The sequence below is a fragment of the Marmota monax genome, unplaced genomic scaffold (assembly GCF_021218885.2).
Source record: "Marmota monax isolate L192 unplaced genomic scaffold, Marmota_monax_Labrador192_F-V1.1 WCK01_AAM20220418_F8-fsc00073, whole genome shotgun sequence".
In the NCBI taxonomy this organism is placed as follows: Eukaryota; Metazoa; Chordata; class Mammalia; order Rodentia; family Sciuridae; genus Marmota; species Marmota monax.
In genome coordinates this window covers 4982228-5007953 of record NW_026692846.1, presented here as the reverse complement: position 1 = coordinate 5007953, position 25726 = coordinate 4982228, and the positions used below count along the sequence as shown (strand labels likewise).

General features: G+C 47.5%; 1 protein-coding gene across 1 annotated transcript in view; it reads right to left on the bottom strand.

Moving 5' to 3' along the window:
* Fam135b (family with sequence similarity 135 member B) overlaps positions 1-25726 on the bottom strand; it is a 297392-nt gene that overhangs the window by 92104 nt on the left and 179562 nt on the right. The window contains exons 4-7 of the mRNA XM_046449180.2: positions 17696-17835; positions 11966-12036; positions 5908-6081; positions 739-865 (exon numbers count right to left, since the gene is read on the bottom strand). Coding sequence (XP_046305136.1) covers positions 739-865; positions 5908-6081; positions 11966-12036; positions 17696-17835 — 512 coding nt within the window. The remainder of the gene's footprint in view (positions 1-738; positions 866-5907; positions 6082-11965; positions 12037-17695; positions 17836-25726) is intronic.

The window sequence follows — 25726 nt, the reverse complement described above, 5'->3', positions numbered from 1 at the left end:
TGCAAAACAAGGAATGGTCCTATGGGTCCTGTTTTTCCTGACAATCCTGAATAATAAAAGCTGGTTATTTCTGAGCAGATCACTAATAGAAACACATCACATACCAGCTCAGGAGAAATATGGATAGTCGTACATTTGCAGCCAAACCCTGCACATCACAGGAAAGTAGTAGCAGATGTTTCTGGGAGAGAAGGAGCAAGGGAAAGGACGGGAGATGCATAATGATTGAGTGACCACTGAGCACCAGGAATGGTGCTGAGGACTTCACGCTCATGGCAGTGTTGGCACACCTGATCCTCCATGACAGACTACCTCTTCCTGGTTCCACTCCACAGCTGGGGAAAGTTACACTCAAAGAATGAAGAAATGAAGGATGGAGCCAGCCTTTGAGGCCAGGCATGACTCAACGCCAAGAGCCTTTCAGCGTCCACACACCATCTGAGAGAAGCCCCTCACCACACAGCAGCCTGGCCTCCAGAGACCTCTCTCTCCAAGGGGCAATGCATAATGGTACCTTCTGAGGGCCATATCACCTGAGCCCACCACAGGGCTTGGCATGAGGATGTGTCTAATAAATGTTGCAGTAATAAAGAGGAGGATGGATGGACAGCCAGGGGAAGGGATCAGCAGAGCAAAGCATCTCTAGGAGGACTTTGAAAGATGCAGGATTCTCACAGAACACACACTCTGCGAACACAGTTGGCAGGTACAGGTCCATGGCCCCAGGGCTGACCTTACCTCTGAGGAAGTCGGCTTGCAATATCCAGCTCCAAAGACCAAGTTCTCCAGAGAAATGATGGACTGTTCTGTTCCCACGTCTGGGCCGCCTTTACCAAGCCAGGAGCCTCTTCCCGGACGAGCAAAACTAAAAGGAACACAGTGAAGGAGAAACCTCAGGTAAAGAAGGTGATGGTGGCCTTAACTCAGCACCCTTGAGGGGCACTGCTGGGAGCCCACAGGCAGGTCACTTAGAAGGAGATCCCCCCCTCACAGGGTCTGGACAGGACATTTGGGGATGTTGTGAGGACAAAGGGGTCAACTGGCATGTATACTTGGCAGCCATAGATGACACACATCCAGAAACTAGCAAAGAAATGCCTGCCTGAGATGCCATGAGCATGCCAGCTGAGGGAGACTGAGGTCTAGGCCACACCACCCCGAGCAGCAGGTGGACAGGCGCCTGGCCAGGGGCAGAAGGGCAGCCCTGCTCACACGGCTCCCCAGTGCTGTCACCTGAAGTGAGCCTCCTCCTGAGGCTTTGCCTGCTCTTTGGTAGAAGAATATAAAAGAATATCCACCTCCTTGAGCCAAGCAAGGGAACAGTCAGTGTCCAAGACAGTGCCATTGATAGAGCCCTCCCTGAGTCCATGGTAGCTAGCAGGACTGTAATCTGCTCAGCCGACAAACACAGACCTGGCCCACTCTGATTCCCTGTGGAGATCAACTGTCGTGGTGTGGTGGGTCTGATCAACTCTAGAATCAAGAAGGGAGGGAGGCAGGGTGATCGTTGCTCCTCATCTTACTAGCTAGCCTTTGGGATCGCCTCACCTACCTTGTCCTTTGTGACGTTCATCAATTAATGTACTGATGCAGGTCTGCCTTCAGATCTCACCTACTAGATACCTTAACACTGCATTATTTCTTATCGTCCGTGTGATAAACACTGCACAGGGAGACTGCAGGTCTATGAGGGCAGAGGGTCTTCGTGATAAGCAGGTGGCATCATCTTTATCATAGGTGCTCAAAAGAATCATGCAGGGTTTCCCCCAAGAGACCTACGTTCCCACTCAAAATACTGACAGAGAAAAAAGTTGACATTCTATTTTGGCTTAATCCACTTATTCAAATCTGAATAGTCTCACACCATGTGCCAGGCAGTTGAGGTGGTGCTCACCTCACTAATGGTATAGAGAAAGGGAGGGAGGTGGGCAAACCAGTCCCTGGAGAATGCAGTGGAGCTACATTGAGGCCTGCAAGCAGGGAAAGGTAGTTCTTGAAACACACTGGGTGACCAGGATGGATGTTCAGGCAGGGACTTGCTGCCTAATACATGTGTCTAAATGAGCAGCTGGCCATAAAGCCTATCTGCCAGGGGACAAGTCCCAGAAGCATCACCAGCACACTATGTGCCAGGGTCAGATTTAACCTCCTCTGCCTTGTCTCTCCATGAGTCAGAAGGGTTGATGATCACACTGGAACCGCAGAGTCACTGCCAGGACTCCCTGAGATCAGCCAAGGTGGCTTTAAGCACAGCGTCTAGCCAATAGTGAAGATCCACAAAAAGTCAGTAACTCTTAATGATGATGCAACCATCAGCCTAGTTCTATCTGCGTATCCATACCAGTCGTGTCTAAAGGCAGGACTATTATAATCCCCCTTTCATGCCCTCCAGTTCCACAGACTTGACCACTCAAGGATTGAAAATATTCAGAAAAAAAAAAATAGCATCTAAACTGAACATGTACAGACACTTTCCTTATAACCATTCCCTACACAATACAGCATATCAACGCTCCACACAGCATTTACATTCTATTAGACATTGAAGGTGATCCAGAGATGACTAAAAGTTTCTGGAAGATGTGTGTAGGCTGTGTGCAAATCACACCATTTTATATACTGGCATTGAACATCCATGGGTTTTGGTATCTGTGGGGGTCCTGGAAACAAGCCCCACCCTGTATGGAGGCACGGCTGTCTAATGTAATATTAGCATGATTCTGATTTGAGTTGAGAGTTGAGGCAAGTTTCCCATTCAGCTAGAAGATGGGTGGAAGGAACTTTCCAGAAGAAAAGTAGAATAGATGTACCTATAGGTGTGCATATAGCAAAACAGTATTCATTTAAGTGTTGCCCTTGTTTTGTCTTTGTGAAGGATGGGAACACCTCAGAAGAAGTCCACCTGCCCCATTTGAGGGTTAAAACTTGAATTATTTTCTTCAGTCTCTCATTGAAGGTTAAGGGTCTTTTGAGGTTAAGTTTTAATTTCACACCTCCTTCATACTTATTGGATCTGACTGATGCTGTTTAAAATTGCTTTTCTAGAAAAGCTAGTGCTTGTCCTATTTGACAGGTATTTCCCACAATCTTAAAGGGTTCCCTTTGTTCTCAGCTACCATGAGCCAAGATAGAAATTCTTCCTGCAAAATCCAGGGAATGGAAGACAGTCCTATTTTTACCTTCATCTCCGGAGAAGTATGAGCTCCCACTGTGGATTTATCTGCGTCCTTCTCCGGAAGGTCCTCAAGGCAAACCTGGCAGACACCATTCCTGACGGGGGTAGATTTTCTACCAAGAGTCCACAGATGCCCAGTCCTCATTAGAATACCATCAGGGCTGCCAGCGGCACAGAGGGAAAGCCCTGCTCGCACTGCCACTTAAGGTGATGTGAACATTCCCGCAGTCTGTCTTTGCTCCTGCCCCCTCTTGATGGAACCTCTCTCCAGCCAGCCAGAGGGATCTCTACAAAACACAGCTCTACCAGGCTGCTCTGCTCAAACCTTCAGGTTACTTTACAGAGTAACTGGACTTTCAATTCCTTAGCATGTCTCTAATCACACTGTTAAAATCTGGCTCTAATTCACCCTCCTGAATCCATCTCACCACCACACGGAACACCAAGCCCATTTCTTCTGCAAAGCTTTCCTCTGGGTTTCAAGCAGAACTGCTTCTTGCCACTCTCAAAGTCACCTGCCAGTTATTAAGCCCGTATTCATTTGGTCTAGATCAGAGCTTGGAATGTGGTTGATGCTCAGTAACAGTTAACCTACTGGATGCTTGGCCAAGGGCTGTATATATACTCTCTTTCCCACGTGCTCAAATCAACACTACTGGCAAGCAGGCACTCAGGATTGCCACCTGGCCCTTCTGACCCTAAAGCCCTTACTTTTAACCCTACCCTACAGGGGCTCTCTGGATACTGGGCACACCCCTCAGTTTAACTGGCGTCACTCTGAATCGGGACTCACTGCTTATGGGGATCTCTGCCAGGCTCTGCACCTTCTGGGTTTGGGGAGTCTGATCTGCTCATCTCAGAGCTTCCAGGTTCAAGCTGTGAGTGGTTCAAGCACAGCAAACCAAGCCCTGAGCCAAGGACATTTTCCCCAAGGGGGAGGCCCTCTACTTGTTCCATGGCATCCCCATCTTCTCTGTTGGCTCAATCTCACCTCCATCTGAAAGAAATTCCTTATTCATCATTGTTTATATGTTGAAACAGGTGTTGAGGGAGTTTAGGTCACCTGCCTAGGGACCCCCAGGAACTAAGTGGTAGACTGGACAATGAGATGGCGGTGACGGCATCTGAGGAGGATGACCCACTCTTGAGGAGCTGGAATCACAGAGAGAGCTCTGCCCTTCCTCCCCCAGGCTGTCACCTGCCTTCGGCACAACGGCTGATCTCAGGACACCGGTCTCACCTCACTGACACAGAGATGACCCTGAACTCTGCACCAGGCCCCATCTGCCAATCCTCAAAGCAACTTCAGGGCTGGGGAACTTGCTTCACAGAACAGCAACACTCTGCTGCTTCTGGAGCCTACTTTTCCAGCGATTTTCCAAGGCCAGGTCTGTGTCCCTGTGTTCCTAAGATGATAAATCCTAGAACAATTTCCACCAAGCTCCACTACAACAACGCATACCATATTATATTTCCACACATGCAGATTGGCCGGCTCCTCTGCGAGTGAGCTCCTTGAAGGAAAGGTCTGTTTCGAGGACCCTGAGGATCCCACAGTAGGATGTGCAGGGCAGAACCTGATGCCTTCTCTAGCACACCAGGTGCTCAGCAAGTGCTCATGGTGCAAGGAGAACGAACAGCCCCACAGACTCCCTGACCCAAGTGCCTCCTTAATCTTCAGAGCACAGCTCCTATCAAACAGCTCAGTCAAGGTTAAGGGCTTCTCAGCAGAGCACTGTGGGCCATGTGGCCCCAGGCTTGGGGGCTGCTGCTCACCAGCTGTCGGCACCCCTCAATTCCCTATTCTCTTGGGTTCTGCCATGTGCTCTGACTTTAGCTCCCAGGCACGATTGCCCTCTGTGCCCAAAGCCCACACTACTGCAAACCCTCCAAAAAGTGATTCACTTTTTCCTCTCAGAATCCACCTCACATTCCCTGTGAGCCCCACTTACTCTTGGCACTGAGAAACCATCCAGGAAAAGGAAATTGGGACAATTCCCTTTCCAAAAATCTGTGTTACAAGATTCTACCCCTAAATAGCTCATCGTACACATTTGCACCTTTAGTCTACATGCACGTGAGATATTGTGAGATGATTTAGAGGCCCATGGTCAGCCATGCTGGGGCGTTCAAAGAGGTCATGTGCAGCACAGTGAACTTGCTATGGTCAGCTTTGTCTCTGCTCTGCCTTAGTGCTCCCCGGGAACTTGGAGGCTGTCCCAGGAAAGCCACTGAAGAGGAACAGCGAAGGAGCAATCGTACACCTGGTCACCCGCCTTTGAACAAATAGCCACCAAGGAGGAGAGAGAGCATGGAACTCTTGCCACGTGGCTGGCCCTGTCATCTGGGAGTCACTGCAACGCATGTAGATGGCACCCGTTAGCACTCCTGCCTTAGAGATGAAGCTCATGGGACTCAGGACATAAGATGACTTGTCAAATAAGACAGATAAAAGTGAGGCAGGTGAAGACTCCAGGCCTTCCCTGGTGGGAGCCACAGTTGGCAGATTTTTAGCCCCTGGACTCCACCCTGTGCCCCTCTGCCTCCTGGTGGTCCCTCCACACGGCTCCTCTAGCTCTTCTGTGTCTCTTAGTGAGGCCCAAACCTACACCCACAGCCTGGAGGCAGCTTCTCTGCTCGGAACTGACCTCTCTGGGCAAGCTCCATGCCTCCAGCCACACCTGTGATGGGAGGTGACTCTCCATGACTCGGGGCCACCTCTAACTTCATACCTGATCAGGGGCTGCTGCAGAGCCACCAGGGCAGCGTGAACGGTCACGGAGATCACTGACAGGTGGAAGTAGTCGAACATGACAGGGACCTGGTGGTGCAGACCTCTCCGGGGGTGGAAGTGCAGGCCGAGTGTGCGGCTGCTGATCATTGGTGCCCCGGCCACGTCCCTTAACCTGGAAAACATGCAAGTGGCTCATATTAGTGATGAGGTTTTCCCTGCTGTGGTCCAATGGTCCACAGGCCAAACACAGGGCATGCTCATCTTAAAATCTGCACAACTCTGCCTGGTAGGAATCATTTTCTTCATGATCAGCAAGTGAAGGAGCTAAAGCTACACGGCAGATCTGGGACTCATGCTCTGTCAGGGACACCACACCCACACTTCAGGTGACCAAGATGCCCAACTCCCTCACTGCTCCTCTCAATGCCACAGCCTCCTGGCTGTCTTTCCCTTCCTCTCTCGATGCTCCACCAACTGCAGCACTGAGCTTACTGTGCTGATCCACTTCAGAACCTGCACCTTCAGTCACATTTCTACTCCAAGGACAGGAGCTGCCACGACTCCGTCTTTCCAGCCCCGACACCCAAGTAGGCCTGGCAAGAGTAGAAGCTGCACAGTGTGCTTATTGAGGTGGATGACTGATTGAGCAAAAGCAAGAATGGACCCGGAGCGCATGGCCAATGGGTCTGAGCGGTTTCGTGCAGGCCCCCACCTTTGTTCTGACACGTCATGACAGGTGTGCACCGGATGCTCAGAGGTAATCAACTGGAAGGAAAGACCCAGCAGTACCTTTGCTTATAAAGGGAGCTTGAGTCTCCTCTAAAAATAACACCAGATACAGTGGACCTCAGGAGGACCAGCACTGACCTCCAGTCCCTCAGGCTCTGTGAGCTGTGCTGAGCCCGAGCATGTGAGAAAACTGGAGGAGTGTCTTCTAGGACTGAGTCAAGAGAGAAGCTTTTCCTTCCTCCACAGGTGAGGAGGTGAGGCAAGGCACTGGAGTCAAGGGAGCAGCCGCCCACAGCCCCCAACAGCTGTCCATTGCAGTCCTTGATGCTCCTGGGCCAATGGAGGCCTTGTGACAGAGCTGAAACCACAGGCCCCGCGCAACTCCATAAATAAGCTGCAAGTGACCAGGAAGAACTCGCATGACGATGGGATGGAGTCTCTACCCAGGAGCTCAGAGAGTCATTAGCATTGCACTTGATTCCAAGCTGATAATTCATGAGGCCTGTCTAGGTATCGAACACACTGCTTTTCCCTTCCTCTATATATACTCATAGGACGTATTTACTAATGTTATTCCACTTACTGAAGAGGAAAAAAGGCCAAGTGAGGTAATTAACTTGCTCAAAGTCACAAGCAAAATGGAAAGGTCAGACCATGTCCTTCTGACTGCATGTCTGTTCCGAGTTACTTTAACACTGCCCTGAGTCTGTTCAGACCCAGGCTCCTGCAAGTCACAGACACATTCTTAGGGCCTGACCAACAGGCCGTTTAAGAGGAGGTTTAACAGGTGGTTAAACAAGTCACAGGGTAGCACAGGTGTAAAAACGTTAGCACGAATTTAAGCCACTTTGATCAGAGTCACCAATGAAGAAAGTGGGAGTTGACTGCCCTTCGGTGCCCTGAGATGAGTAGAGCCAGTTCCTGGAGACCAAACTCAGATGCTGGGGCTATCTCAACTTAGAAAAGACAGAGATAAACTCAACAGCACCCAGGCAGGGGAGAATGCCTGGGTCCTTATAAATGACCCAAGGCCAATGAACAAAAAGCAAGTAAAGACAATAACAAAGAAGCAGATCAGCAGGGAGAGAGCCCAGGGTGTATGTAGCCTGGAGATGAAGAGGTGGCTTAGAGAGGTCTCCTGAGCCGAACAGCCATCCACACTGAGAGTGTTCTTTATGTAAGAAGAATCAAATTAAGGAAGGACATAAGAATGGACTGCCCCTTCAAGGAAAGAATCTCCTGGGCAGCAGAGCAGTTTGGGGACAGAAACGGATATGACTACAAGGCGTGTGCTCCCTGGCCTGAGGCCAGAGGTGTGGAAGATCTCTGCAGGCAGGTATAGGGTGCAGTTAGGCCAAAGCAGGGCGCCTCAGTCTCAGGGATGTTGACTCTGGGGCCTGAAGAGACTTTGCTGGGATCGGGGCTGTCCTGTGCACTGTGAGTCTGCACAGCATCTCTGGCCTATACCCACCAGATTCCAATATCCCTCTCACCCCTGTGTCTCTGGACAAGGACAAATGTCCCCAGGGGCCAGCTTTATCCCACCTTTATTGGAGCCAGTGGATGAGATGGGCTTCAAGTGCTCTTCCAACCTGCTCCATTTGATTGCTATTTGTTTGTTTTCTACCTGGGGCCAAAGAAGCCAGCTGACCTGGTGATGCTTCAAAGTCTAATGTCTTCCCCCAGGATGTGCTACAGATGCCTTATCATCCTTAAACCCAATTTAAGAAAATGAAAATCTATGGCATTTCCAATCTTCCCCAGCTGTTGGCTTCCTGTTCCTCTTAGCTAATCTTGTACTTCATGCAAGCCCCGTTCAGATTGTTATTAAGAGCTTCATATTGCACAGAGGAAGCAACACATTGAAGCCTGACCTTACTTTCATCTCTAAAGCCATAAAAGCAGTCACCTGTTCAGCAGGCCACGCACTGGGACTGCTATATGTATTGTCCCTCTTAATCCTCATAACAGACCCAATAATAATGCCTATTTTATAAACAGGGCTACTAAGATTTGGAAAAACACAGGGACTCTCCCAATATTTCAGAGTTAATGAGAACTAAACCCCAATGGCTGCATCTTATGCAAGGATTCACTCAACCTCCTGTGCACAGGCTCACCATCAATGACTTCTTCTGGAAGGAAAGTGTCATTTACTGTGTCCACTATGACTTACATTAGAGCTTCTTAAAGGGAATATCGGGGAGCGATTTCCAGGCTGGGGTTGGAATCAATGGTAGGTTTCTATGGTTAACTGGGAATGCCTACCAGAGAGCCATGGATGAAAACTCTGGAGGAAGTGGACACGGGGACATAGGGCATTGGTGGGTTATCAGAGGAGTGAATGATAGAGACCTCAGATGGTGGAGGGGGGCATGTGAACAATGGAAGCAATGGTTTGATTCTGAGACTATACACAGGATTTCTTAAGCCTCCACTTTCCCACGAAGTGGGAAGCAGATGTAAGGAGAGAAGCAGATGTCTAGGGGGTCCTGATAAAGACAAGAAGGAGGAGTCCACAATGTTGAGCCCAGACATGGATCAGGACCCTGGACAGACACTGTGAGAGCCCAGAGACCAGGAAAGCCCAGCCACATCAACACAGGTCCATTCTCCAATGCCCAGACCCAATCAGGCCTCTCTTTGGTTCAGATCCCACCCCCAATCCCGACTCATCTGCCCATGTTATGAAAACACCCACCACTACTAGGTAGATTTCAGGGACTGGATCCGTGAGAACTGAGAGAAAGTCCTTGGAGGAAGTCAGAATTCTGAAGGGATGGAGGCCTTCAAATACTGGACTGTCAGCCTCCTAGTCCTCATTCGCCAAAGAAAAAGGCAAGACCAGATGTGAGGATTGATTTTAATTTCTGTAAAGTGGTCAGTGTATCTGAGGTTCTCCAGAGGACAGTGGTGAGAGGAAGTTTGCTCCTTATCACCGTCTGCCAGCAGAGGAAGGGTCCTCAAGTGAGCTGACAAGACCAACCTGGAGGAGGAAAAGTTTATTTTGCTTCAGAGTTTCAGCCCATGGTAACTCCACCATTGTCCTGACCTGAGATAAGGCAGAGCATCACGGTGGAAGGGTGGGGCAGAGGGAAGTTACTACACTCTGGCCTGCATCCCCTAGAACTGTGCAAATAGGTCCTGGTGACTACCTCATCCTTCTAAGGCTCTCCGCTGAGCAGCTGGATGAGGCTGGACTAGTCTGAGGGAGAGAGAACAGCCATGGGGGTGGGGGGGTGATTCTCCATGAATGTGAGATGGGGGTTCAAGTGACTTTGTATATTTCCCAGGAACTAGATGTGGGATCCTTGGAGGAGTGTCTGCCTGTTGTGTTTGGATATGAGGTATCCCCCCAAAGCTCCAGGAACATGCCAGCAACATGGACTGTCTGCCAGGACACTACTGTCTGAGGACAGAGCCAGGCTAGAAGAGGGGCCATGTGGGCTTCGCCTGGCACAGTCACAGAGGCAGGCCACCCCAGCCCTGCGGAGACAACAACTTGCTACCATGTGCACCAGATGCTAGAGGCAGAGCCACGGGAAACGTTTGCTCAGCTAGGTTTCAGTCTTGCTTTGGCCGCATCCCTTCTTGCAATGCTCCTATCCTTCCTTTTTGGAATGGGAATGATTAGTCTCTGCCATTATGTGTTGGATGTATGTAACTTTTTGCAAGGCTCACAGCCAAGAGTTTGCCTTAAGTATCAGAGGAGACTTGGATTTGAACTTGTGGGCAATGCTGGAACTGTTAAGACCATGGTGACTCTTCAAAGTGGGCTACATGTGTTTTTCCTTGTGAGATAGACATGAGCTCTTGGGAACAGGGACAGAATGTCATGGTTATGGTTATGAGGTATCCCCTTAATGCAAGAACAACGTTCAGAGGTGAAATGATTGGACTACGAGAACTGTAACCTAATCAGCCATCCTAGTTTGAATGGTCTAGGTGATGGGCAGGTGGGGCACAGTTGGGGGAGGTGTGTCATGTCACTAGGGGCGTACCCAGGAAGGGCTCATCTTCTCTATGACACCTTCACTCCTCTCTCCCTCTTCTTCCTGGCTGCCCTGAGTGTAGTAACTTCCCTCTGCCCCACCCTTCCACCATGAAGCTCTGCCTTACCTTAGGCCAGGGCAATGGTGGTAGTTAACCATGGGCTGAAACTCTGAAGCAAAATAAGCTTTTCCTCCTCCAGGTTGTTCTTGTCAGGCATTTTGTTCACAGTGATGGAGAGCTGACTAACACACTGCCTCCGAGAATGTGCTGCACGACACCGTCACCTGGCTGGAAAAGGCCCCACTGGATCAGAGAACCACAGAGGTGGGTGGGGAGGTGGCTGGGGGTCTAATGAGTGGATCTCCAAGGAATTAACAAGAACGCTCTGAGGCGGATTCAGCAACTGCCACAAAACGGGCCCTACCTTCCACCAACCCAATTTCGTTTCATGCCATTTTCTCCATCTTCTCCCTCCTCACGGCCTGGCCCCAAAACCACAGTGGAGAAGAAAGCTGGGGAAGAAATACAAAGCCCCACCCATGCCCTGCCTCTGCACTGGGCGTCCTCACCCCGGGAACCTGGATCCAGGGTGGGATAAGAAGGCAGGTGGAAGTTATAACCGGGACGAGAGTTTAGAGTTTTGACATTCCTGCTTGGAGTTTTCAATTCCGAGGTAAAGGATGATTTACTTATTACCTGGAAGACTCCACTGTGCTAAATGAGATGACAGTTCACTCAGGGCTGAAGGCAGAGGCCACAGAAAAGAATTAAAGGAAGCAGCCATGAGAAGGAAGAGAGTCACTTCCCAGTGATTTAATCAGCAGGTTATACATAAATGGATTTTCAATTTTCAGAGAGTTGAAACACAACAGAAGGTATTCAGTACAAAGATGCAGAGTCACCTGGCAGGGGAGGTACCATGATCACGAAGGTGGTTTTCCCAGGGTGAGGCTTATCCATTGCACAAAGATGCAGAGTCCTGGCAAAATTTCCTCTGATTCAGAAGAGGCTTTGAATTTTACGGCCTCACAGGGTCGTTATTCTAAAACCACCAATTACTACCGCAGTGAAAAGGTACTGAGTACAGAAGGCATCAGCCAGTGCAGCTGAGAAGTGGGGAGATTTCTGTGCACACAGAACCGGAGCCACCTGCCTCAAATGCACAGTTTGAAATGCCCACACAGACCTTCTTGGCCGTTCCTGGTCAGCTGTGACTAGTGGGGACCTGGCAGCTTCCAGGAACTGGGTTTCTGAAAGGTGTTGTGAGGACTGAGCCTTGGGGATGCCCCAGGGTGGGGACAGGGCGGGGAAGCCGCAGGGCCAGCGCAACTCACTGCTCTTCACTATCCGTAAAGTGCAGGTCCGCCTTGAGCTGAAACTCGACTCCGCTCAGCGCGTCTTCCACCTGCAAAAGAAATAAAGTCCGAGGGATTCAGAAACCGACTCTGGTCCGCTTGAAATACTCAGCTGTTCTATTTCCTAAATTAGAGAAACAGTAGAGAATTCCAGCACAAAATGGAAGTCACTATTGCTTAAAGCAGGTTCTCCCTGCAAGTTCTGTGGTGTCCTGGATGAACAAGGTCCCTGGGTGAGTCCTGTGGAAAGTGGAAGGAGAGCATTTACGTAGCTGGCTGGCGAAAGCCTCTGTGCCAAAACCGCTAAACACGTTTCCTGAGGGTAGGACCCCTGGAGGCCTCATTTCCCTGTGGATTAGATCTGGAGTCTTTTCAGGCTGGATGAGATGTTCAGTAGCACCTCCTTTGAGAAGGATGGAAAAGCGAACTTACAGTGAAATCTAACTTGGCTAATGATGGGATAAATCAGTGATAAAGTCTTCTCCAACCCCAGTTCCCTTGCATGGCAGGGATGTGTCCACATGTGCAGAGGAGGAAGTCCACACCCAGGAATGCGAAGTAATTTCCCCAGGAGGCTCAAGTCCACAAGAAAGAAGCTCTTCATTGTCATCTTGAGGATCCTTACATGTAACCATTTCAATTTCAAGACACTTCTTTTTAGCATTTTGTGTCCTTTCATTGTTAGCAAGTCTGTGCTTCCCACATTCACCGGTATCCCAATTTTTCTTTTCTCATGCTCAAAATCATCACCCCTGGTCAAAAGGGAGTCTCACACTAACTTCCAGATGTCCCAGTCCCTCTACTCAGCAGGCCTTCCCAGCACCAGCATTGCACACAGGTGACAGGACTCAGCCCCCATCCCTGGGCCGGGTGTGTCCTCCTTGGTACCCCACAGAACCCTGCTTCTTTTCTCTTAGCATTTAGTACTTCGTATTAGAATTGTTTGTTTCAGGTTTATAGCTGGAAGCTCAGGAACCAAATGTTATCTGTGAACGTGTTTTGTTTAATCCCCATGGTATTTTAAAAAATGTTTTGAACAAGTTGCAAACATTTAAAATTCAGGCAATTTCCCATTCGAATTGCAGGTTTCTAGGTTCTGGAAAAATAAAATCCCTGGATCTGGCAGTGCAGAGCTGGCGTTGGTTTGGATCAAGCAATTCTTCTTGCACCTACCACTGCTTCACCATTGACTGCTGATGCCTGTCTGGCCTGTGGCTAAGCCCCCGCCGCCCCCCCCCCCCCCCACCTACTTTCTTGCTGGATGTTCCTTCTAATCTTATCATTAAAGGGACACTGCTCTTCATACTTCTGGACCTCAAGCTCAAGGAATAGGGCCTGCTACAAAGAAAGTGTCTGTGCATCTTCAAGGAATAAAGCCCTTCCCATCCCACCTTTTTTAGTGGGGATTGTTTCTTTGCAAGAATGTGCTCATCCTGCAGGGACAAAAATCTCCTATCCAAAGGCCTCTTGGGAAACGTCTTCCTGGTTAAGCATAATTCAGGCAGAGACATATGGATGGAATTTATCTTTAGGTCCTTAGGGTTTTAAAAATTGTTGTTTAAAAAAAAGCATTTGAAAGCTAACATTTTGCTGAATCCAAATGCTATAAATAACTTCTCCTAGATTTGTTTTGCATAATCACGAGCCTCACTTCACACACACAATGAAAGCAAGGCAGCCTCTTGCCACCAGTTCCTTGGAAGTAAGACTGGCAAAGCAAGGCCCCAGCCACCTTCTAAGCTGCATTTGCCTTGGTAATGAAAACTCCCTGTGAGCTCCAGCTTTAAACTCACTGCAGTTCCCTAGGAGCTGTGGCTGGATTGAGCCTGGCTGTGACTTCACTGACACCACAATAAATCTTAATTCCCAATGAAGTCGTTACCTTATGTGACCATTCATTTCATGAAGGGCTGTTACCCGCCCCTCCAACACATATGTATGCACACAAACACACTACACAGCATACACGTCGTTCCCTAACCCTGTCTTTTCTCAGTTAAAGACATCTCCCTTCAAGGGTTAGGTTCACAAGACCTGAGGTATTTTTGCATGATAATGGAGATAATAAAAGAAGTTAATACTTATGAAAAAGTTGCTATGTGGCAGACCTTACCTGATGTAGATTAAACTATGAATGAAGAAATATTGTCCCCCATTTACAAGTGAGAAAACTGAGGCTCTGTATGGTCAAGTCGCTTTCCCAAGCTTGGTCCTTGAGCGAGTCTTATGTGCCCGGTTCTGCCCTGGGCTCTGATCCTCATGGTCAAACCTGTGTTCTAGGCTATACCTCCTCTCCCTATTGGCTTCAAATCTACTCATGGCAATGACTCATCACTTTTCCCTTGTCCCCCAATCCTCATTTGGACTGGTGGCTAAGGAGGGAGCTTCTGAAGGCAGGCTACATAGGTGCCAATTCTGATGCTATCATTGAGCCCACCTCTCCACTGATTTCCATCTGTAAAATGGAAGTAAATTATGCTTACTCCATAGGGTTGTTGTTGTGTGAACTAAATATGATAATGTACACAAGGGGTTGACAGTTCTCAAAAAAATATTAGTTATTATTATTCCGATTATTTCCTCTTTAGTTCTGGGCCACCAACCCCACAGTGGTCCTACCCACAGGGATTAGACTACCTGGGCTGGAAGCCTCTTTCTACCCCTTTCCTTCCTGGTGGGGTGACTTTAGGACAATAACTTAACATCTCTTAATCTCAGGATCTTCATCCATAAGACAGGAGTAATAAAACACAATGATGTTTCAGTGAATCAAAGAGAATACTCCACACAATGCCTGCCACACAGTACCCGCTAATAAATGTAAGATACCATTACTGTTAAAGTCATCATGATGGTTATTCCCACTCAACCTGGATGCCTATCACCTTTCAGTAGAATCTTTGCCTCTCCCAACTACCCTGGACAGCAACTTCATGCCACAGAGTAGGGTGACATCACTGGCTGTCTTCTCTGTGTGAAGTCCTCCATCTCTGGACTTAACTTGATCCTCTTCCATGGGCTGTGCTGGGCCATCCTGCAGCACGGTTTCTGTCCATCCTATTGCTGGTCACCTGTCCAACCTCTACCTTGACACTTGCAACTCTTATGTGGGCAACAGCAGTGACAGCTTCTATACCCTTAGTCTCCTGAGCCCCATTTCCCATATTTGTGCAGGAATGACCTGTGCAAACCCTCCTCCCACTGAGTCTGGAAATCCTCCTGCCTTTAGACCAAGGTGAACAGGTGGACTTCAGTGGGGTCCCTGTGACCCCCATGCTCTTCTTAACCTTCCTTTCCAGATCCGTGTCTGTGGTGCCTTCTGTGCCACAAGCCATGACGCTCTCTTCCTCAAATCTGCCCTGTTTTACTCCTCACTGTCCTTCTGTCCTGTGTCTCAGAAGTGCTTAACTGGTTGGTAGGGAAATCCCACCTGTGCCTCCATTCCCAAACTCTGAATCAACCCAGTAACCCATCCTGCAAATCATAATGCTCTGTTAAATCACCAGGCCGCGGTGGCCTCTAGGATCTGCATTTTGTGCAAGTTCTACCAAAAAACTATGATGTGGGTACTCCCTGGAATCCCACTTTGGGGAATGCTTTTCTTTTTAAACCCATATAATGCAATATTGTTCAGACACACACACACACATACATTGAAGCAATCTGTTCTTCTTCCTCCTCAGAGCATCAGGCATCTTGTCATTGTGATTGTGTCTTCTTCTTCATTTTGCCAGTTGGGAGTCTGTGCTCCATGTGTGGGCTGCCATTAGCCAAGGTCCAGAGGATGTGTGTGCATTTTGTTCTGCTATATTTACCCCAGGCCTTCTCTCCCTTTCTGTGTTTGTCCTCTACTCTGGCTCATTCCATTGCTTTTATTTTTTTGTCCCCTTTTACCAATCCATGTATATTGTAAGCCTTCCTCAAACTTCTGTGGGTTTCCACAGCATTTATATACAACACGCACACACACACACACTACCTCCACACTTGCTCTTTGCAAGTTCTATTGAAACATCTCATCACATTTCTTAACTGTGATGGACTAGTTCTCTCCCTGGCCATCCCTTGAACTCCTCTGCAGCCTCACTGTGCGCACTGAATCCTCTCCATGTGGGAATTCCCCATGGCTCGTGGCAAGATATGCCTGCTGGACAAGCATCCACTGTGCCGATGTCTGTTGTTCATAGAGACGGATGCATTCATTCCTGGACATATCCTCTGTCTTACCCAGCCGCAGGCTGTAAGCAGTATTTTGGCTGTCACAAGCAGGTAGATATGCACTGGAAAAGAATCCATGCATGCATTCCGAATACACAGGTTTTCAGACATATCCAATTAACTTTAATTATCACCGATTTGGATATAATGATTAGTTGCAACATTGTTTGCTGCCATATGGATTACCGCTAACAATAATGAATTATTATTTTATATAGGTAAATAATTTGACATGGAAAAAAAAAACAATATATCCTATGAAACAGGCTCCCATTTAACCTTGGGATGTTTTAGGATCTCATGAGGTTCAACTCAAAAGGCTTTCAATTTGTAAGGGCCGTATCAAGAAACAGGAAATTAAAATGAAATAATGCCAAGAGGTAACATTGAAATAGAAGCACCAAACACCAGGTGTTCTCTTTCCCTATTTCTCTCCAGTATGGGACATACTTAGTGAGGGTCAGTGAATCTTGGAGAAATAGAGAGATGAGTGGATAAATGGGAAACAAGTGGCAGCACTTACTTTTAGCCACACAGGAAATCCTGGTCACTACCTAGAGCACAAAAGTTGGACCAAAAGCTGAGGGACAGGAGAAACACGTGACCAGAGAAGCTGCTATGCACACCACATGGGAATGAAGCAGGAGGACTCTAATTAAGTTTTCCTAAAATAGGAGCACTTTTCCACATCCTGAAAGGGATTCTATCAAGAAATAATCAACAGGAATGTGGCACCAGGGATTTGAGTGGGGCTAGGGAGTGAGAGCAATGGTTTGGACTCCATATCCTCCTTTGAAATGTGTTAATTTGATGCGTGAGGAATTTTCAATGGCGAGCCAAGGTCTCTCCGCTGTCATTCCTGCCATTCCCTTTCCTGGGATGTTTTTTTCTCTGTCTCCGTCTGATAGACTCTTAGCAGGTAGGTCTGAAAGCCATCTCCTTTGTGAAGGGGTTGATGAGCAGCAGCTTTGTGGTCCCAGAGCTCAGTTCTCCACCCTTGGATTCCCTTTATTCTTCCCTACGTAGCCAGCATAGTGCACATCATTTACCAAGATGCTTGTTTAAACATCTTTGTCCCTACTGAAGAATTCACCCCTGAAAGGCTGAGGTCCTGCTGCCTTCTTCATCTCTGTCTCTCATCCAAGAGCCCAACACAGGCTTTGCAAGAAGAAGATACTCAAAAACCTATGCTGACTGATTCATGACAGAGTGCCTGAATGGATGCACAGACAGACAAGTGAGGAATGGAAGAGAGACAATGGAGATGCTTGCCCCTGAGACCTCATGAGATGAGCAAGCCCGTGAATGAAAGGATGAGTAAAGTATGCATCTGTAAGCAAGTGCATGAATGCCCTAACATCATGAGTTCCCATCTGTCAGATTTCAGACTTGGTCTCTGGCTTCACCTTCACTTACCATTTACCTAGCAATGAGAGGAACTGGTCAAGAGGGAGAATAGCGTCTTGGGCTGGTGGTTGATTCACGACTTACCCTTTCACCGTCAAGGAGCAAATGAGCTCGAAAGATCATGGCATCATTTATGGGCACCTCTTCATTCCTGTATAAGATCTGGAAGACCCGGCTGTGCACAGTGCTCTCATGGACACAGGCGGAATGCAGAGTGCTGCTCTCTGCAAAACAAGAATCAGAAGGTGCTCATGAACTCCAACGCCACCCTGTGCCTTCAGCCCCATCAGGTGTCACTTTAGGAAAGTAACAATCCCAAACCCCAAACTGCATTGCAATTTCCAAAGCTTAAAAGCATGCATGAATGACACCCCCACACATGTGGTTATCCAGTGGGGCTGGTATCTCAGGGAAGCCAAGTCCTTGTCCTGGAGCTATGGAGTGGAAACCCGGGAGGGCTAGAGCATAGGTGGCGTGGGCCTGATGTGCAGCAAGCGAGGGCCGTGGCAAGCCAGGGCATGCCAACCTGTTACCTTGTGGTAACCTGGCCCAGGCCTGGTGTGGACACCCACTACACCCATTTCTCCGAAGCTCTGAACCCCCATCATCCACTGTCCAATGACCTCAGCCTCCTACTTCCTGCAGTAAGAAAATATAAGTGGGGCAGACCTGAATGGAAGTTCAGACTTAAGGGTCAGCTAATAACATTGGTACTTTTCCAAACCCTGATTAGCCTAACTTGGCACCACTAGCATTGACCAAGTGCAATAGGAAGCCCTAGACTAGTACGCTCAGGTGGCAAGCCCTATTGGGGTTCCCTCTTGCCCTTCCCAGAGTTCTATTTCTATGAACATTGGGATAAATGTTACTCCTCTACTCTTGCCTTCCATTGTCTGGGAGTTTCATTCTTTAGATTTAGGAGATAAGAACCAGGAAAGAAGTTGGTGGTGAGCTGCTGGGGTCTGTTGCAACACTGGAGGGCATAGTGCACCATTTAGAGTGGTAACACCAAGAGCTTCAATATGCCACTCCACAGCCCTGGAGAAGAATTGAGCTTTGCTAGCTGTGACCCTCAAAGCTGATGCCAGTAGGCATCCCCGCTGTGATTAGCTGCTAATACTAAAATGGGGCTTTCTCAGCTACAGAGGCCAGCAGCTTACACAGGACCCCACACCAGGAGAAATGGAGAATCGAACTTCATCTCAAACTCTGGTTTCACTGGGAGAAATTCAATGTCTTAGAAGCCATCTGACCTCTACAGGCCACTTATGCTCTGGGCAGTGTTCCTGGCTGGGATTTAGTACCTGGCCTGCTAAATTCCTCACCCAGTCACTTGTCCCCTCCTCTGTGAGTCTTCCCATACTTCCCCCATCCTGGAATCAAGAAAGATAGGGAATGAGAGGGGTAGAAACCCACAGACCCATCTCTCCTGAAAGATGTTTGCATATCACATATGATGTGAAGAACTCATCTGGGTGTGTTTGCTCCAATGTTTTTTTTATATGCCACAATCCCTGAATACTATTTTCGATGTTAAGCTGAATTTCAGAAAGATAATGAGGTTAAGAGACCTTACTGCATCCACTGGCCAGGGTTACAATGGGATACACGGGTGAATTCCTCCATAAACTTAATACGTACAATATACTGTCAGAAAAATATGTAAGTATTCTAAAATAACATTAAATTTGCATAAAGGAATAATTACTTACTCAAAACAATGACCTACTGGGTGGCATTTAGAGCTTCCAAAAGTGCTTTATAAGTGTTACTCACTTTAACCCTCTTAGTAAATTCCTAGGGTAAGCTTCACTACAGATAAAAAAAACTGAGGCTCAAAAACTAAGACACAGATGTCTTAACACTTCCTTGTTATGAACTGAGTGCTGTGTTTCCCTGGAGTTCTTATGTTAGAATCTAATTTCCAGTGTGACAGTGTTTGGAGGGAGGGCCTTTGGGAGGGATGAGGTCACAGGGTGATGTCCTTATGAATGGGATTAGTGCCCTTTTGATAAGAGATCAGAGAATTAACCCTTCATTCCGTCATGAGAGAATGCAGGGAGAAGTCATCCATCCACAAGTCCAGAAGAGGGTCCTCACCAGAACCCCATGGTGCTGGCACCCTGACCTCAGGCCTCCACTCTCCAAAACTATGAGAAGTGAATTTCTGTTACTTATACGCCACCCAACTTATGGCACCTGTCACAGTAACCTGAGCTAAGACATTATTCTCTGATGAGGCACTGTGTGGACTCATCCTATATCGACCTATTTAAGAACTGAGTCAATAAACTCTAGGTGAATGAGGACATTTATCTAATGTTCTAGCAAAAGGTAGGCACTTGATAAAGCACAGCAGAAAGAAAGAAATAGCATGGTAGGTAAAGGTGTCAAAAATTACAAGAAAATCAGTCCAACCAAAAAAGAAAACCTGCCCTACGACCTCGTGCAGCATACCCCATGGCTTAAAGCATGCCTAGGAAGCAGGGCTCTCTGTCATCTCCCAACACACAGTGACATCTAAGTGGCACCTGTTCAGCTACACGCAGCATCCAAGGGTGATCTCAAGGGTGCCAAGAGGTGCCTGCTCTGGTCCACACTGCACGGTGGAGCCCTGTTGAGTCCTGCTGGATTCAGAGGCAGGTGCTTTTAAATAGAAAGAACTCTGCACAGAATCCCATTTTTGTTTGCTGTCCCAGCCCTTTCTCTGTCACCGTCAGGGCCTATTTGATCTATAAGCCAGCCTGACAACATGGCAGGGGATGGATGAGGTAAAGACTCTGAAGGTCAGAGCAGCACGGGCCATCTGCTGCCCAAAGGGACAGCCAGGAAAACAGGTCAATCACCTGCCTTTTTGGGCAAGTGACATCACCTCTTATAACAGAAGCTTTCCATGTGAAAAATGGGCATGTCCACACTGACCTCCTGGGATTTCTGTGGACAGAAATGGGAGAAGCGGATCGAGATCCTCTGACCTGGCACACAGACCTGCCATATCCAAGGCTACCGCTTTTTAACTGTGTTTTCAAGAACATTCTGAGAACTTGCTGGTGAATGTATTTCCATCATCCACATCTTTTAGGGAAGGGAAACATTTCTGGTTTTGAGCAGATTGGCAAAGGGGACCCCAGGGCTCAAGCCATAGTGACTGAAAATTGCTAAATGTCAAGGCTAAATGTGAAGCCCAGGATGAGGCCCTATTCATGCCCTGGGGGATTTTCTATGTTGTTTTACCATCCTATTAAATAGAACCTAAAGCAGGAGTCTCTTTGCTAGGGAAGGCTCACCCATGGGACACCCATCAGACTGCAGAACTCGCTGAAGCCGCGGTCACCTGTGGGATCTCTGCTCTCCAGCAACGACAGTCCACATTTGGACACCTGCCCCTGTCCTTGCTCCTTCTTTCTGACATTCTGTGGGAATCACTGCTATCCTCTACTCAGCAAGCCACACCCAGGGTGCACTGTACAGGCTCCCTGCTCCTTTGTCACAGCCTTCCCTGTCGATGGAAGGGACCCATCTGCATCATCTGCACTTCCCCTTCTTCTCCGGAAACAAGGCACAGGGCACCCAGAGAGAAGTGTCCTTTCTTACCCTCCAAGACCTAATGCACACTTGCAATGCTGTCCTCTCCTGTCTGAGGGTGAAGGACCACATTTCTCTCCAGGGCATTTTTACTTATTATCTGACAACCAGATCTGTTCCAGTGTGTCCCATAAGGTGTAGATGCAAGTCTTCCCAAATGTCTGTCTTCTCCCTGTCCTGTCTGTGTTGGGCCCTCACTTAAGGACAGTTGGAGCTTTAGGAGAATAAAGTGAAAGATAGAAAGAAGGTTTGGCAGAGGGAGAAGAGGATGGGGAAAAAGAGGAGGGGAGTAGAGGACAGAGAATGGGGTGGAGGAGGGAAGAAGAGCTCTTCAGCAGTCTCCATTGAACCAGGAGTGTGTTTTAAACAATGTAATCTGGAATTTCAGGCCAGAGGACAAGAGTAAAAATAGTTTTAGGTCTTGATATTTCCTCCTTCCTCCCCCAAAAATGAGTGACGTGAGTATTTAGCATGTTCAGGAATCTCTGAATGTTTAAAATTCCAATGATGAGCCCCCTGTCCCCTGAGTCCCCTGCAGCACCAATGTGGGTTGCAAGTGCAGGAGCTTCTCACCTGACATGGGCCCTGCACCTCAGGGCCTGAGCCAACACACTCTCACCAGCACTGAGCTGACGACTGAACCCCAATCCTAATTCCAAGAAGTGCTAATGGCTCTGCCTGCACATAGGAGCCACCCCCCGCCCAAATCAGTTCTGTGCTCAACAACCAAAACCTGAAAGCTAGTCCCTCGGCTCCCCAGGGCAAGGGCCAGCCAAATGAGGGCTGGAATGTAAAATATAAATGAAACACCCAGAAGACATCAATGAATCTCTTCAAACCGAGGCCATACCAAACCATATACCATATACCAAACCAAAGAGCCCAGTTAAAAGCACCATGAAAGACCCCTCCTAGAGGTCAGTGCAGTCTAAAGTGGGAATAGGTCAGGATCTTGGACTGCATATAAAATGTTGCTCAGAATCCAATCTCCTTTAGAGAGCTCTAGATTGGCCCCCTGTACTTTCCAACTGTGTGTCCTTGGATTGACCAGTAAATCTGAGCTCAAATGAAACAAGAATTAAGACCTGTTCAATTTCCATAATAAAAATAAAATATGGATGAGCAAAGAAGTATGGTTTTAACTGTAAAACTCTCAAAACCCAAATCAGCTTCCTGATAAGATAAAGGTGCAAATAACGATGGCTCTTTACCCAGGTAATTTCCCGGCTGTTTCCAGGAACAGGAAGGCCAGAAAGTCACCTTGAAGCCAAGCTTCATTATTTCTTCTCACCACTTCCAGGAAGAGGTGGAAGAGAAAGCCACTTTGAAACAGACGTTCACTGTGTTTCCAGAGGACAGAGGGACTTCCTGTGGTCAGGTGAGCCTGCCAGCTGGTGGGGCAGGAGCACTGCTGCCAGGGTGTAGAAGGCTGCCCGCTGTGGCTCCATGCTGGAGACGCTGTTGCTGGAACAACCTGAGTAAGAAACCAGGAGCTCCTGGGAAAGAGGGACCCATGGAGGAAGGAATCATGGTCTTGAGGCTTGAGGCTCCTCCTCCTCCTTGTCCTCCTCCTCCTTCTTTCTGAGTTTGAAATTTAGGGAGCTTTTAGATGGGGACTGAACTTTCCCTGCCATGGAGGTATCAGCATACCGTGTGGAACAGGCACGGACAACTCATTCCTGGGAGTAAATGTGGAGACCAGGATGGGGACTCGGACATCTCACAGAGCCAAACCTTTATGGGTAGATGAGTCGTTGGTTTCATTGTGAGCAGGCAAGTCCTGTGGGCCCACTAGCCCAACATAAAGGCTGTGCTTTGAAGAGCAAAGACCTTCTGAATGCTGTCACACACCACCACAGACTGGGTGTACAATGAACAAAGGTTCGCAGCTCCATTCTGGAGGCTGGGAAGCCCAACATCAAGGTGTCTGCAACTGTGACAGCCCTTTTGCTGCTCTACTGCATTGCAGAAGAACCAGGAGACTAAAGGGGCTGAATGTGCCTTTTGTAGTGACAGTCATCACACCCAGAAGTCCCCACAGCCCTACCATCTCTTAAAGGTCCCACCTCATGATATCGTTACCTTGGCAATTAAATGTCAGTGTGGGTTTTGGAAGGGACACATGTTGGAGTCACAGGAGTTGACTAATGAGTTATAAACCATGAGCACACAGTGGGGGCCCGTGGCCTGTGCAGACACCTGGACCAGCATGCAGTTCACCATTAAAGTTGTAGAGTCTTCACAGATCACACTTCAACAGAGATCCTGTGTGCCAGGGGTGGGCCCCAGTAGCCAAGGACTGAGGTGATTCTGTTCTCTCCTAGTGTGGCTTTCAGAACAGGGCCCCATTTCATTACATAAGCCCAGGGCTTCTTGAGCAATGTGTGATTAGGAAGAGGCTGTCCTTTCTGCTAAGAAGATATTGAGACACACAGGCACTTATCTGGAAATTAAAGCAGTGTAAATCTACTTGTCCCTTCATTTTTTGAAGCACATCACATTGGTGACACATCAATAAAGTGAAGTCATTTTAATGCCATTTCAGTGAATGTTTTTCCATTCTACTTAAGACTACCCTACTGTATATGGAATAGTGAATATTTTGCTTTAAAGTAAATGCTGTAAGTCTGTCTTACCCATAATTCCAGATTAATATATTTATATGATTTTTGCTACAAAATATATTCATCCATTTATTAATTAAATATTTATTAATCATCCGCTGTATGCCAGGTTCTGAGCAGAGCGCTGGTGTTCAGCATTGGCAATCAGGCTTCACCATGGGGTGTGTCTGTGTCACACTTGTGTCCATGGAACAAGGAATGACTAGTCCCACAGACATCTCCTTGTACAGATGGTCGTTCCCATCTCTCCTATGTTGTAGTTATTTGAAACATCTCACACAGGCTAATTTGAAACTTTTAATTGAGGTGGTAAATTATGTATGACAAACTGAGTTGGATATTTATGTACTATATGATTTGGAAAAAAATTACTTTTCTGTAATGTAAGTACAAAATGACTATATTAATTGCAAAATTATATGCAAGAGTCAACCTTGGAATGGCTGACCTGAGTTTCAGATATTTTATATTCCTTATGCCACTGGGTATGACCATGATATGTAAGTTTTCATTTGAATCATGAGGAAACTCAATGACCTTCTGAATGCTGTCACACACCACCACAGACTGGGTATACAATGAACAAATGTTCGCAGCTCCATTTTGGAGGCTGGGAAGCCCAACATCAAGGTACCTGTGATCCTAAATGACAACTGTTATGGTAGAATATGGTAACTCCAAAACTTATTTTTATAAATTCTTCCATTCCTTAATTTGTGTATCTAATCATCCACTATTTAAATGACCACACGGACTATGTGTCAGGCAGAATACAGCCTCTGGTGAGAATCTGACAAGAAATATTCTTCAACATTTACTACATCGTTTTCAAAGATTTTTCTCTCCTCATTCTCTATTCAATTCACTTGCATGACTTCATCAGTTTAGGAAAATAATGCAAGTTCTAACAGATTCTGCAGAAACCACAGTTACTCAACAATGAATACAGTGAAGCTGTCAACCAGTCAGTTCATCATTAATGAACACAGGGTGCAGGGAGATGGCTTGCTGGAGCCATATGGCAGTGGAAGGTAGTTGATGGTCCCAGGACCCAGGATTGCTGAGTCCTAATCTACTCTGCAGCAACACTCAAATTAAAAACAGCTACCATGGCCTGGCAGATATCCGCATTACACAATTACATATGATATGATATCATATCATATGATATGAAATTCATATACCAAATCAAAGAGCCCAGTTAAAAGCACCATTTCTCTACTGACAATGAGCCAGGGCTAATGCTACAATTCAGCATCAAGCATTCTCCTAACACTGAGTGGGCCTAATTACTTAATTATAAGCCATTGTGACCTCCCTATTAGATTGAGCCTGGTAAATTCAGCACTTGATAACACTTTATTAGCTAATAATGTGCATTGCTCTATAAATGCAAAGCAAAAGGCCAGCGTGTGTCCTGGAGCACTCTGGTCGCCCAGTGCTTCCTCAATCAGGTTTCCTGCAGATTGATCCCAAGGGCTGAGCCATCCCAGGTACTGCAATTTGATTTCCAATGAGTCCAGTGCAGGGTCTTGCCTCATGATTTTGTGAGGGCAGCAAATGGATCTGAATTAACAGCTGTGAGCTTGCTCTTGGTTCCGACATTCACCCTCTGTGTACCTGTGAACATGCACTCAGGGGTCTATGCCTTGGTTTCCCCAACTGTGAACTGGAGATGGGAGAGTGATACCCAGTCCAGAGTTGGAAAGAATGACTGACATGACCAAGGACAGTACTTGAGGCTGGAAGTAACTCACAATGGGTGGTCAGGGAAATGGCAGTGCATAGATAACGCTGCTAGGTACACAGGAGTGTGTAGATAACGTGACCACTAACAATTATCTACCATAGACTTTTACAAGCTACTAGTAGAAGTCGTAGTGTGACTACTGTGTTGGTGTGTGAG